At 45.2% G+C, this 14,309-nt stretch overlaps 1 protein-coding gene across 1 annotated transcript in view; it reads left to right on the top strand.

The window, feature by feature from the left end:
• The window catches only part of IFT43 (intraflagellar transport 43), a gene marked incomplete at both ends in the record, with an annotated part of 44,853 nt that extends 35,115 nt beyond the window's left edge, over positions 1–9,738 (top strand). The window contains 4 exons of the mRNA XM_080344910.1: positions 6,841–6,913; positions 8,323–8,398; positions 8,746–8,808; positions 9,628–9,738. Of these exons, the coding sequence (XP_080201036.1) occupies positions 6,841–6,913; positions 8,323–8,398; positions 8,746–8,808; positions 9,628–9,738 (323 nt within the window). The remainder of the gene's footprint in view (positions 1–6,840; positions 6,914–8,322; positions 8,399–8,745; positions 8,809–9,627) is intronic.
• Positions 9,739–14,309: the final 4,571 nt, after the last annotated feature.

The following is a 14,309-nucleotide window of genomic DNA, read 5'->3' as shown; positions in this document are numbered from 1 at the left end:
GAGATGTGTTTCCACTCTAAATGCTGGTAACCTCAGGGGTGTGGTGGACTCCACATCCTTAGCCTGGCCTCCAGTCTCTCCTGTCTTGCTGCTCGTGAACAAACCTATGCATTAAGAGATTCCTCATATTTAAATCCATCAGTGTCTGCCCTTACCTCTTGCACAGTACAAGCCATGGATTACTGTCTGTTGAAGCCCTGCACTGAGCCCAGCGACTCATGTGACAGGGCTGTGCTCTGCCTTGTCTCTCTTCCACTGCCCAGGGTTGAAACTGGGCAGAGGCTTTTTGTCAGTAGCAGCCTTGGGAAGTCGCAAATACGCCTGATGCCTGTCCCCAGCAAGCTCTCAGCTGAGTAAGAAGCCGTGCCACACCAAGCAACCTGTGAAAACACAACACTATCAAAGCAAGTGGAGTGTTTCATGGACCACCCCACCTCCCAGCCAGTCACCCATCTAGCTGACAACATCATCAGAGCTTGTTGGCTGAAGAAAAAATTATTTTGTCTCATGCAAGGCAAATGCCTCATAGATTAGGTTATTAGGGGCATAGTTTAGTGCCAGTATTAGGTTAATGGTTGGACTTGATGAGGGTCTCTTCCAACCAATATGATTCTATGTTCTTTTAAGGCAAGGCTGGAGGGTCAGTACCAAATCTGCTGCATGACCTCCCATAGATCCAATGAACTGTCTGGTACCCACTCACTGGGTAACTTTTCCTGTCAGCTTGGCCAAGCTGTGCTGTTACCACTCTTCTCAAAAGAGTGCTTTGGGACACGGCACACTCAGGTTATCTTCTGTTTGTCTCAGCTTTTAAGGCAGTGCCCTAGTAGCTGTGGTACTGCCTGATTTTCACTCTACTATTTTTGTCTCCTTGCTGGCTGATCAGGCAAATAACGCTGTTCTGTATTGGCCTACTACTAGGGCAAATTCAGCCAGCGAAAGGCATCCCTATGAAATTAGTATCCAAGCATCCAAAGAAACGTTCTTTATCCTCTCCATTTGCCTGCTGCTCTCCTGAGAAAGCTTCCAAGAGGCTTCAAGCTTGTTTGTGTGTTCAGCAGAAGCTGTCTGTGTCCCTTGTTCCTTATGTTTTTTTGAAGATTTTTTTTTTTGCCTGTTGCTTTCCACTTTTTTCTTTTCTTTTTTTTTTTTTTTTTTTAATTCTCCGTTTTTCCACTTAGAGAGAAAAATTATTTATTGCATTGAGATGCGCTAATTAAAGCCATTTTCTGGTATTTGGTTACTGAAGTGTTTGATGTCTCTCTGACAAGACCATGAAATGCACGGAGTGTCCACAGGGACAGAATTTGCTGAACACGGTGCTTTGTAAATGAGGGGACACAGTGTCGCAGCAGCTCATGAATATGAAACGCCCATGATGCTACCTCAGTGGACTTGGGAACACAGATGAATCCTGTCATGTGCTAAATGAGACCAATTTCTTTCACTTAACTTCATCTTCAATCAGACCTTCTTCCATTTGCCTGTTTAAAATTCCCCAAACGTGATGCAGAAGGTAACAGCATTCAGTAAAACAAAGTTCTGCAGCAGCAGAGATATTGTAATTATTTCACTTTTACATTTTATAAGGAAGCAACTTAAACTAAAGTTAGTTTCATTCTTATGCCTGCTTGGTGGCAGGGGACTGACAGCTCCAGAAGCCACTACCCTCTTCTTTGTGTTATCTGGATGTGGTGGTGTGTAGACAGGGAGAGCAGCACAGTCCCCACTGCAAGAGTGTCCCATCTGAACTGGCCTTTGAAACACTCACCCAGTTGGAGGAAGCGAATCAGACTACATGAGATGGAGTCATTTTTTTGGGTGCCAGGCTCTTGGCTTGGGAGACCTTTAAGGCAGCTCAGGGAGAAAGTGGCAACCACACTGCTGACTAACTGCAGGCCTGACCTCTGATGTGGTTTCTAGATCCAGCCCTGCTACTGATTTATTGCCTGACCTTGAATGTATTCTGTTTGTCCCAACTTATGTGCTGTCTTGCCTCTACCAGAGAACTTAGTTCTTTGGGGTTAGGACCAGATCTTACTGTAAGCTTGCAGGATTTTAAGGGACCCAGCCTGCAGGTGTTGCTACTAAACCAAAAATCAGCCCTGCCTGGGGTGGAAAGTGCAGCTTACCAGCTTGCAGGACTGGCTGGGTACTGAGGTGGTACAGAGCTTGTTGCTTTTTGCTTTTTGTGTTCCTCAGCTGTCAGTAAGGTATTTGCTAAGAGGTAAAAAAAAGTGATGGTTAATGCATATACTCTAATATGAACACATAATTTCCTCTTTTGTTTATGATTTTAAAATCTGCTGTTCCTTGCTTATTATTTGGCTATCTGCATGTAACATGGGTCACCTGTAGCCTTTCCCCTCCAAATTTTCCTCCTGCCCTCCACATGCCTCATGCTATTGGTGCCTTGCCATAACTTAGCCATGAAGTTCTTTTTGTGTAAGAGCTAGCTCAGTCCAGCCAGTGTAGTAAAAATACTATCCTTACTTATATGCTGGGACTTGGATGTTCTGAGACAATCAGTTTGATGCAGTATATTATAACACCCCTGTTAGCCAACATTTAGTACTGGTGTCTCTTATGCCACCGTAACTTCTGCATGGACGCACTCATTTTGATTTCATGTTTTGTTCACTCTCGTTCACCATCATCTGGGAGATGGAGGGGAGTTTGCACTGGTCATCTAGCATTTGTCGCTCAAGTTTTTCACATCTGTACCATGAGCAGTTTCTAAAGACAAAATCTTGTTTCTTTATGGGCTGAGAAATCCATGGGGAAAGACTTCGTGTTACTGTTCCCAGTCATTTTGAGCCATAGAGAAACCTCACTCATTCCTCTGTAAGGTCACTGTGTGCACTGAGTTTTTATGTTCCCCTCTCCATCTTCTGTTGCATACACTCATTTTTCTACTTAGAAAACACTGCCTGATGTGTATCTACCTATTCTCCCCTTCAGCTGAAATGAAAGCAGGATACTCACTATCATTTTTAGGAGCACTCACTCTGGCAATGTTATCTGCCATATGAAATGGAGATTCCAGAGGAGTTCTATCTGGGGGAGACTGGTAGAGGTGGCATAGGTAACAGTATCTTGCAGCACAGTGCTCAGAGGCCATCTGGCAGACCATGGTTGGTAACATGGTTTGTACTCAATTTGTCCCCCTTTTAAATATTTTTTGCTAGTAACTCAACTTTTATTGTAATGTTTCTTACTATTAGTATCATATCTATTTGTTCTTACTTTGAAGTCTGCTGGAAAAAAACAGTTGAAGCTGTAAGATTTTCTTGTTGCTTCTGAGATTTGCCTACAATTTTGATTAAAATGGGTTGATGTTCAAGACTATGGAAGCTGTACTCTCCTCCAAAATGCAGCCAAGTAATGCAGCCTTCCCCCAGATCTAGAGCTAGACTGCAGAGAATCACTTTTTTGTTTACAGGTTTTGTAGCTACCCCTTGTCAGCTGAAGACATTTTATTTTTGTAAGGCATAGGCCATTTGTTCACTTCGTTGCAGTGACCTGGTATCTGTGAAGGTGTTTCTTTTTGCACAGAGGCAGCTCTTCAGCATGTCAGTATGTTGTGCAGTTGTTCCTGAAGTTCACCTACCTGCACACTGAATTCAGGCATGAGAGCCTGGACAGCAAAGTATGTGTCAAAATCCTGCACTAAAACCACAGGTTTATCACTGTGATGGAAAATGATCTGAAACCCTCACAATGAACAGGAGGGAAAAAAGTGGGTCACAGTACAAGTACACAGTGTGGGTTAGTAATGTAACGCTGGAAAAAGCTCTGTGAATGCTGCAGTGCGAGACTGGGAGGACACAGTCGTGTCTAACGACTCTGTAGGTGCTAACATTATATGTTAGTAATCTCACTGCAGGTAATGAGGTTATTTAAAGAAAAACATACGCCTATACTCCCGCAGCCCACGTGCTTCTTCCCCCTGCAGTTGACATAGTGCCATGACTTGGCTGTGTTACCAGAGCTTACTGGAAACAGAAGATGTGAGTCCTAAGAAGAGCAACAAAAACAAGTAAGGAACTGGAGACTGAGCAAGGGGAAAGGTTGGGTCCTTGGTGATAAAGTGAGAACTGAGACACTTTGCAAACTGTACAGAGAGAGACAGGAGAGGGATTCTAAAGATGTGGCACCATGGGAATTGGCAGAGAGAAGAGGAAATTATGAGTAAGAAGTGAAATAAAGACACAAATATTTCAGCACTGATTTGCCACTGATAGCAGTTAGCCTGGGAAGCAGATATTTTCTGATAATTTGTTCTGTCAGTCTCTGACAGTCCTAAAGGGCATTGTTTCTGCCTAGAAATGGACAAAATCATTTGCAGTTTTCAGTGAGAAGCAGCGTGTGCTGGCCTTTGTTGGAGGGGCTGGCAAGAGCACCCAGAACATTTCCAGCTTTTCTGTCTGAAATATTTTCAAAGCATCTATAAAGTTGAGCCTTGAATTTCTTTTGGAAAGAGGGTATACGTGATTGACTGGGTTTTGCTACTACAGAGTAGAGGTAGCACTTTGGGAAAGTTTCCATGGAATTCAATGGCAATGAGAGAAAACCAGCACTGGCAAATCCAGGACTCTTTGGGAACCTGCCAAATGGAAGAGGCATCGCTGATCTGGGCCCTAAGTTCACAGTTTTCTTTAGTGCAAAAAGAGATCAAGAAAAGCAAAAATTAACTAGGAAGAGGAAACCCCAGAAACAGCTGCCAAAATGAGCACCAAGTGAAGACATTCAGTTTGCTGCAAACACCTTCCACATTTCTGCTGCCAGAAGATCTGACCTTCTCTGCTGCAGGGGATGCTGCTCAATGGACAGAGGAGCTCTGTTCCCAGGTAGCTCTTCATTTAGTTATGTTTGCTGAGCAACATTTCACAGTGTCCTGCTGAAAAGGATAAATTAGCTTGCAAGAGATTAGGTTTCTCATTCCCGTGCTCATTTGCCTGGATCTAACAGGGCACCTCTGTACAGTGCTTCATTCTTCCGCTTGGACCAGACTGTTCCCTCTTTGGTATTTGTTGTTTACATACAGGGACTTTGTCCCACATTACCATTGAGCAGATTTTACCAGCTGCCTGCACAGGTCAGTCTGTCTGTCTGTCCACAGAGATGCTTTTTGCATTTTGCTACAAGTTTTACCAAGAGCTAGAAGCCCCTGCAGGGAAGACACAGCAGGATAGCAGCTTCTTCTGTGTATGGTCCCTGCAAGCAGAGGGGAGACAGATCTGGCCCAGATGCCCAGGGACACACTGGTCAGACACTTCTTGTATATGCCTCCTCTGCCTAAGGGCTGGCCTAGGGCTTGTTGCTGCAGTTTCCATTTAAGTGTCTTGGGAAGTTTACTGTAGAGGGAGAGCTGCTTGCTGGGTGTCCAGGGAGTGAGAAGGCACAGCTCTGCTGAGGCTGCCCAAGCTGTCACTGCCTCTTGCTGTGGCCAGGCTCTCCCGCAGCCCCCGTCCCACTCAGCCTTCCACCAGGCAGCCAATTAGCCAGAAATCCCACTGTGTGGCCAGCTCCGAATGGCCACGGTGCCAAGGCCAGGCTGACCCGTGCCCTGCTGCAGCTGGGCGGTGAGCGGGGAATGTGGGGTGGGCGTTCAGCAGGAAAGGGCAGCTGAGAGCCTGTGATGTGCTGACAGGCAGCTGGACAAGGGGCTTTTCAGACAAATCCTGCTCAGAGCCCTGAGTGCCACAAGTGGGAATGTCTCTCCAGCTCCTGAATATTCATCTCAACCTGGGCTGCAAAATGGGGCAAAGCCAGGCCTGGCCACCCGCTGCCATCCAGCAGCAGCATGGCCACGCTGCTGACAGAGCCAGGAGCAGCCTGCTTGCTCCAACGTCTGCACAGTGCAAGTGAAACCTCTTCCCAGAGCCAAACCACCAGCTTCTCCACTGTCTGAGGGCTCAGGGCCTCTGGAGCACCTTTGTAGCCGTGAATCTTTAAAGCAGCCATGTGCTGGTGTTCTTTGTCCTTGCTTTGCACCTCCAGTTACCTCTTATTCTTGCTGGTTTTGCTCTCTCAATCTCCAGGTGTTCACAGGTCTTTGTCAAATCAAAAAGCATGCAATGCTCTCAGAGCCTTGCTCCTTTAGCAGGATTCAGTGTGCACTCAGTTCTTGCTCCTCCATTCTTTTGTGTCTCGCTTCCTTTTTAGGTGGAATAGCCATAGTCCTTATGCTGGGAATACCCAGTCACCCAGAAATCACCCATTCCAAGGTCACACTGGAAATCACACAAAGATTTATGACATTACAACTAGGTGCATGTTGCCTAGTCTTTGTATGTGCTGGACCACCAGCATGCACTTCCTCAGCTATCAGGAAGGTCACAGGCCTCTGCAGAGTCTGAGACCCAGCCAGCAGCCCCTTCAGCATGTAGTTTGACATGGCTTCTCTCAGTTTCTGCCCCACATTTCATTTCTAACAGTCTAGGTGACTGGTGGCTGAGCTGAGCAAATGGTAGCACATCCCATAAGAAGCAAATTCTTGCCAGTCTTAGGATAATGACAAGTAGGCAGTGGGGTTTAGTGCAGCCGCTTCTTTCATCTTCAAGGTTGTGTTCAAATGCACGGTTCATGACTGTGGAGTCTTACCCAGCCCAAATCTGCCCCTCTTGCAAGATTTCTTTTGACCCCAAGCTTCAAAGCTTTATTGCCTTGTTTTAATGTGAAACAATGTATTTTAAGTCATTGCTAAATAACTCTCTTGTGTTTTCCTCTGATAAGGAACAAGCTGTTTCATATCTGTGAAGCCGGGGAACCTTTGTCTCTAGTGAGAGGAGAGTGTAACGCTCCTCGCTTAACTGCTACTGCTTTCTCTCGTTGCAGACATTCCTGTGATCCCTGACTTGGAGGAGGTCCAGGAGGAAGATCTGGCCATGCAAGTGGCAGCTCCCCCCAGGTCAGAGCACTGCCAGGTGTTCTTGAGGCTCTCATCAGCGCTGTGAAATGGCTGGTGAAATTAAACTCTACCTTCTCTCATGCTCTCTGGACATCAGTGGCAGTGCCGTTCAGCAGGATTCAATGCCGTGTATTGTGGCAGTGGGGCTCCAAGCAGAACAGTGCAAACTCCTTGTTTCCTGTTACACAAATGAAGCAATTACTGCATATTCTCTTGCTAAATCCAAAACCACATTCGAGTAGCATGTTTGATGTTGCAAAATCAAAATCACAAAAGCTAGGAATTGCTTGGTTTAAGGTTGCCTGTATAACCTCAAATGCCTCCAGTACACATGTTATGCACACACTTTGATTTTGCACGGTCATAGGCTGCTTTGCCCTCCACAGGATATCCTTCTTAATCAAGTGCATAGTTAATTTGCAAAGTACAATCCTGTTGTTTGAAGGTGTTATCAGAATAGTCTTGGGGTTAGCTCACCGGAGAGCAGCAAGTTTTAAAAAATGAAAGTTTTGGGGGTTTTATCTTAAATGTATCAGTAAAAGTGTTCTCTCCTCTCCTGGGCCTATTGCCAAGATCACAGACTGGGATTTCCATTGACCCTTATTTGGATGGGTGGGATATCTTACTCCTGACCACAGATTCCTTCTCACAAGTATGGAGTATATATTGTAATTAAATATGTGTTAACAAAAATAAACAACACTTTATATAGTAGAAAATTTTAAATTACGTTGTCTCTTACCAGAGTTCATGCCTTTGTTTTCTCTTTCTCTCTCTTTTTTTTTTTTTTTTTAAATAATCCCATCTGTTCCTCCTGTATCCATAGTCTCCCTGCAATAGAAAAGACAAGTAATTTTCATGGACAAACACAAACAAATTAAATTAATATGGGCCTTTTCTATAGTATTGCATCACCTGCAAAGGGAAACACGGCACAACAGTGTATTACCCCCTACCCCATGTTTCTCTTTGGAGTCTATATTTTAAGAAATTTTATTTGATAGCTGTGATATGGGAATCACAAGGTCCCTACTATTCTGTAGCTTGTATGGTGGGGCTCTCAGAGCCTGCTGGGGCTGTTCCAGTGTTCACTATATTCCTATTTTCTTTCTGGCCCTTGCAGCTAGTCTGTGGATCTTCTGTCTGCTGCACTGGCTTCTCTGAGGCCGTCTATGGTCACTCCAGATCCTATTTTTATGCATATGCACAACCTTGCATGCAGATTTGTCAATGACTGTTCGTTTGCTGAATGAGATTTGCTTCTGTCTGGGGACACCCATCTTGAGAATTCAAATGGGTGATGTGGACACTTGAGATGGGTGTCACCAGATCCCTTTTCATGCCACTCTTCTCCTCAGATGTGCTTCCACACTTACCCAGGCTTGTTCTTTGACCCTTTCTGGTTGCAGTGTGCAGGTGAACCGGGTGCTCGCCTACCGTGACCTGGACGAAGATCTTATGAAGTATGCTGCCTTTCAGACTCTGGTAAGTTAATGTTGCAATGGGGTGACCGCTGTGACTCCCCCTCCTTCCAGGCTCCCATCATCCTCCACAGTGACACACAGCTGCATAAAATACACAGCTCTATCATGCAAACAACTTCCACTCTGCTTTCAAGTCTGTTCTTCTCTACAGTGTGGCTTTCATACTTGTTTGTCTCTGTAAATAGTGCGGGTAATGGTATCTGCTGTGCAGATGAGGCTCCTGCTGTTGTCCTGGACAAAGTATAAGTCCCTTATGAGGCAAATGTGCCTATCTCTAGCAAGAGCTACCTGGTGAAATGATGTCCACTTTCTCACTGTATGTAAGAGTGTGACTGTGTGTGTTGATAGGATGGAGAAATTGACCTGAAGCTTCTCACCAAAGTTTTGGCTCCTGAGCATGAACTACAAGAGGTGAGTCTTTCTTTTGTTGGAACACCAACAAGGCAAAAGCTTCTTATGCATTTCAGACTATAGGAATGTAAGCTTTTGTCGGTGGGGCAAAGGAGAGAGATTAGGAGGAGCCTGTGAAGAAGAGCTTGTTGAAGAGGATGGAGGTCTGATTTCCCCAGCAGATTATTTTGGAGATATATAGGGCTTTCTCTGTGTGAGATTATGGCATCACTATGATTGGCCTCCTTCTGTAGGAAAGAGCTGGAAAGGAAAATGCCTAGCACTGTCACAGATCTCTGCAGAAAGTGTGCTGTGAATTGTCTTTTGGTAGCAACCATGGGCTTCAGGAAGTTTTGCAGGGCAGTATAGACAGACAAAGGCAAAAAAGCATTTGGAGTTTGGGCAGAGGGGTGTGTTAAAGCATGACAGAACAACCTCAGTATGACTGGTGGGGCAGGAGCTCAAGACTTGCAACCAAGGACTTCTGCAGCTCAGAAATGAAAATGCTTCAGAGGAGGTGCAGAAGGGTGGGAGATTTTTATGGGTATTCTTTACACCCTGTCCAGGAGTATATTAGGTTAATAAATATCAAAAAATCTGTCATTTACAGAATTTTTGAACATGAATAATTCAGTCAAAATCTTTCAGTTGTAGCAGAGATTTGCATTTCATTCTGGCTAGAATTCCTGTTCTAGCCAGCTGAACCTATAACTTCCCTGGCAGGGGCAGTTGCCCTTCAATTTCTCTCTTTGCTGTTCATCTTGAATATTTGGCATCATTCAGAAACCTTTTGGTGTCACCAGTAACGTTTCAGCATGTTTGTCTTTTTCCTCTTGGTAGGATGACGTCAGCTGGAATTGGGACCATCTCTTCACAGAGGTGTCATCGGAACTAGTGACTGAGTGGGACCTGGGACTGTCTGAGAGAGAGGACCACCTCAGTGTGCCCTAGAGCACTGGTACACCAGACATCTCATACATGCATTTCCTGTAAACAGTTTAGCACTTTACTTCTCTGTTCACTCATTTATAGTGTAGAATTTATTTCAGATATGAAAATAAATAGGACCTTGCTTAGTAGGAAAACCGCTTGGGAGAAGTTTAATGTATTTTGTAATAAAAATCTTTGTTCTCAAAAGAGATTAAGAATTCTATACACAAAATATTTGCTTTTGGACAGTCGCTTCTACCTCACTAGCACCTTTAGATAACTGCAACAGCTGATTTTTCCTCTTCCCAAACGCAGCATCTCTGGGTGGACCATCTTACAGTGGAGTGTGGTTTTCACTGATGACTATCAGAGAAGCTTAGACTGATAGGATTTGTTTGCCTAGGACATCGATATTACCATCTTCCTCACAAGAGATGCCACAAGTTCTCAGGATTCCCATTTTACATTTCATCCAGCAGCCTCCAGCCATCTCCTGTCAGTTTAACCTCTCTCCTGGAACATTACCTCTGTATTGACTAGGAGTAAGCAGCATCACCTATTAAACAGCCAACATCACTTCTTACAGCACCTCTTTTTCCCCTTGAGGTGTCCCAGTTAAGTTCTGACCAGGTCTAACCCTGCTTAGCTTTGCAGTCAGATGAGATAGAACAGAACAGAGATTGCTTCAGGCAATAGGTAGCTTGCAATGAAAATACTGTTCGTTCCATGCATGGGAAGGAGTGTAGCCTGCTGCTCTGAAATAAGGTTACTCCCTGGTGAGTGTCTTTTTGGAAGCAAGTAACCCACTCTTACTGTTATCTAAAGAAAAATCCATTTAGCTGTTAAATCTCTGTCCTCATGGAACCACGGTTGTTATTTGGAGGAAACAGTAGTATTACTTCTAAGCCAACGTCCTTCAAAGCCTTGTCCCCCTGCAGAATCTCGCTGTATACTTCTGGTGGGCAGCGCAGGTGCTGGGTGGAAGGCTTGCTGTGCTGCTTTTCTCAGCTTGTTTGGTTGGTCTAATAGAGCACCGTGTTCCCAGTCATGTACTGACTGCAGGACACGTCATATAACTCACTGTGAATTCAGTATTCAGCAAAATTTCAGATCAGAGTTGATAGGCCAAACAATTCTACCAACAACAGAGAAGCAATTGGGTCCCAGTCTGAGGCCACCAAAATCAGGGGAGGCTCATCTGTCTCGAGGCACAAAGCTTTTTACAACCAAGAAACCTCTGCTGTAACGAGAAAACTGGGTGAGACAGAAGGTTGGGAGACCAGTGTATGGAGGATAATCCCAAAGTCTTTCTCTGAGCAGAGAAACCTGCTTTGGTATGAACAGAAACTTCCCAGCTGAGCTAGTATCTATTTTTCTGTGACACCTATGCTTTTTGGCCAAATATAATTTAGAACGCCTCCTATGTTCCAGAAAAAAAAATAAATCAGCAAACTGATGTAGTCTAGTAAATCAGGCAAACCCAACAAGCCAGTCTGAGAGGAAGAGAATAGTAAAGGGAGGATGGATTTGCTCAGTTTACCCCTCAGAGATCACAGGGAAAGCAGAGGCACGCTTCTCTCGATTGCAAACTGTAGGACCATAGAATCATTTTGGCTGGAAGAGACCCTTAAGATCATTGAGTCCAACCATAACTTAACTCTAGCACTAAACCATCTCCTTAAGAACCTTACATATATATCTTTTAAACACCTTTAGGGATGGTGACTCAACCACTTCCCTGTGGTTGAACCACAGGTTGAACCATTGAGTGTGGGTTCTCTCCCTTCTGCTTGATCTGATATTTTAATCCACACTGCTCCTGTGAGCTGCTTGCCTGATATCAACTTATTCAGTGGTAGCTGCTTCCAGCGAGACTCTACTCTCTTTAAAGCATGGGGTGAACATAACTTTCTGTGCCCTGAGAATGAGAGGACAAATTTTGGTGGTTGCAGGAGCTGCCCCAAACAGACTATCAGTACCCCCACTGAAATTGGGGTCTCTGCACCATGTCCCTACCAATGAAGTAACTGTCTTCCTACTATGATGCTGCACTTGCCTCTGTTTTTTTTTTTTTTTTGAGGAGGGCAGGAAAACAACATAAGCAGAGAGAGAAAGGGAGGCTGCAAGGTGAGCTCACCTTTCTCCCTTCAGTCAGTGTCACAAAGCACAGGAGGCCTTGTGCCTTTGGATCAGCCTATAAAACAATGCCATCACCCAGGGCAAATTAAACAGTTTTCAATGGCCACAAAAGCTGGAAATGCCAAGGCCTGAACCACAAGGGTGGGTGAACTATGAATCCAATGTTTCTGTTTGTCCAGCTTCTGAGGTATGGTGTGTGATATGTGGCATATCATCTGTTTTCTTTAGGGGCTTGGGGAGGTGGTGTTGCTGGCCATATGGGGCATTAAGAGTGGATAACTAAGCAGTAGTAGTTAGGACTGTAGCTACCGAGTCCTCTGTGCAGGAGTCATGCCAAGCCTGTGTGCTGCACCAACAATCCTGGGCTGTCTCCAGGAAGGCTCACAGAGCCTTTTTTGCCTCCAAGAGCTGCTCTGATCATCCTGGGTGGGCAGAGCACTCCCATCTGGCTACTCTTCCAACAGGGAGGAATGAGAAGTGGAGCTGGGCTGTGCAAGTGGTGCTCAGCCCCTCAGAGGCCACAGGGGCCCTTCAGGAGTCAAGAGGAAGATGAAAAGCATCCCTTGAAACAAGAGCAGGTGGGACATAGGACCCCCGGAGATCCTCCTGAGGATGGTGAGAGGTAGGAATGGGCGAAGGCTTGGGGAGGACCATTTAAGGCAGAGTGTGGGGAGGAGGGGACCAGGAGCAAGAGTGGGGTTTGTGGGAGAGGCAAGGAAGGGGCAAGAGAAGCAAAGAGGTTGAAAGATTCGCAAATAGAATATACATAAAATTTGGAGGGGAATGAGGCCAGAGCAGGTGCTGGTAGTGAGCCAAGAGAGAACAGAGCACAAGAAAAACATAGTGGGAGTTGAAGGAAGCCTTTGCTGGTGAGCTGTGGTCACGTTATGCTGGAGGAGCTACTCTAAAATGGCACAAAATCTCCCAGAAGAGTGTACTTGGAGTTGGGTACTGTTGGCTATCCCCCATCTGACCTGGGGCCCTGGCCAGGGATGCTCTGGGGTGGGAGTCAAGTTTGTGTGGGCCCATTCTGGGACCTTGGGAGCCCAGCAAATACCCCAGCAGAGCTTGAGAGTGGGGCTTGAAAAAAACCATAGTCTTATCTATTTTGAGGTGGGAAGAGGTGGCTCTGATAATTGAATCTGGCCTGCTGTAATACAGGCCGTGAGGTGTGGCTGAGCTTTGCCCGTCTTTAAGAAAGACAGATGGTATATTTGAAAGTCTTCCCTGGTTAGTTTTTGTAATAGATAATTGCCCTTATGGTTCAAAATCTGCTTTATTTCTATACTCAGTTTTTTAGTTTCATCTTCTGTTCCCTGAACCTGCTTATGCTTTCACCTTCCCAGTTAAGCCATGCTGTCAGATATTTTCTCTTTGCTTTGGTATTTATGTGCGCTGTGATCAAGTTGTCTCTTTAATTTCCTTCAATAAACTTAATAGACTGAGACTTGTTTCCACGTCTTTTCAATTCCTTCCCCAGCTGGAAGAGGGAAGGTGAATGTCTGGCTCCTGGCCTTCCTCCAGCAAGCTGTTCCTAATGCACCTTCCTTCCACAGTTGTGTTTTGGTTGCAATGCTGGGAAGGTGACTGAGACCTGTTGCTTCTTCTCTTCAAGTCCTAGTGCTGTGAGAGGAGAACCTGCTTCTTACCCTTCTTGCTAAAAAGGAGCTATGAGGTGCTTTTTGCATGTCCAGGCCAGCTCCTGACCTGTGGTGACGCACCAGTGCTGCCTTAGGAACCTGTATTTCTGAAAAGTCCCATGAAAAGAGCGTGCAAAGGAAGAAATGGCAAGTGTACACTTTTTCTTGTAGTCTGCAAAGATGTAGCTCTGATTGATCCTCAGGTGAGGTGAGAAGTGAGAGCAGTTTTCAGAACAGTGCACCCAGTTCCTAGGAACTCCAATCAATCCTCTGGGCTATGCCTAGCTGAGGACTAGAGCAGTAATCCCTTGTCAGTCTCCATGGACCTGTGTCACAAAGGGGTTAAGCAGGGTGCAGTGGTGTGCCCGGGGCCATACAGCAAATCCGTGGCAGGAACTGGTTACAAATGAGCAACCTCAAGTTCCCAATTCAAACATGGCTTTCATATACCTGGTGAGTGTTACCCATCTTCAATTCAAAGATGGTGATTCAATGTAGAGAGTCTTGTGTCCTGCTTACTTTTTATTCTTTTCAGTTCATACATTGCTGAGGGAGAGCAGCAAACTCATCAAAGTGTGTGTTATAAACAGCATGTTTAGCTCAGTGAGCTGATCTGGCATGTCTGCCCAGGGACTTGCTGGAATTCTGTGTGGGTGTAAATATCTACCTGCAAATAGCCCCTGCAGGCTCAGAGCTTAACAAACTGCCTTGGCAAACAGTGAACCACATCACAGATGAATAAAAGTGCACAATGGAGAAATTAATTCTAGGTCCTATCAGTTTTAGGGATCTCTGGTTTTGCTTGTAATAATG

Source organism: Nesoenas mayeri (assembly GCF_963082525.1).
Source record: "Nesoenas mayeri genome assembly, chromosome: 5".
Classification (NCBI taxonomy): domain Eukaryota; kingdom Metazoa; phylum Chordata; class Aves; order Columbiformes; family Columbidae; genus Nesoenas; species Nesoenas mayeri.
Note: the sequence above shows the minus strand (reverse complement) of the source record. Positions and strands in the feature narration are given on the sequence as shown.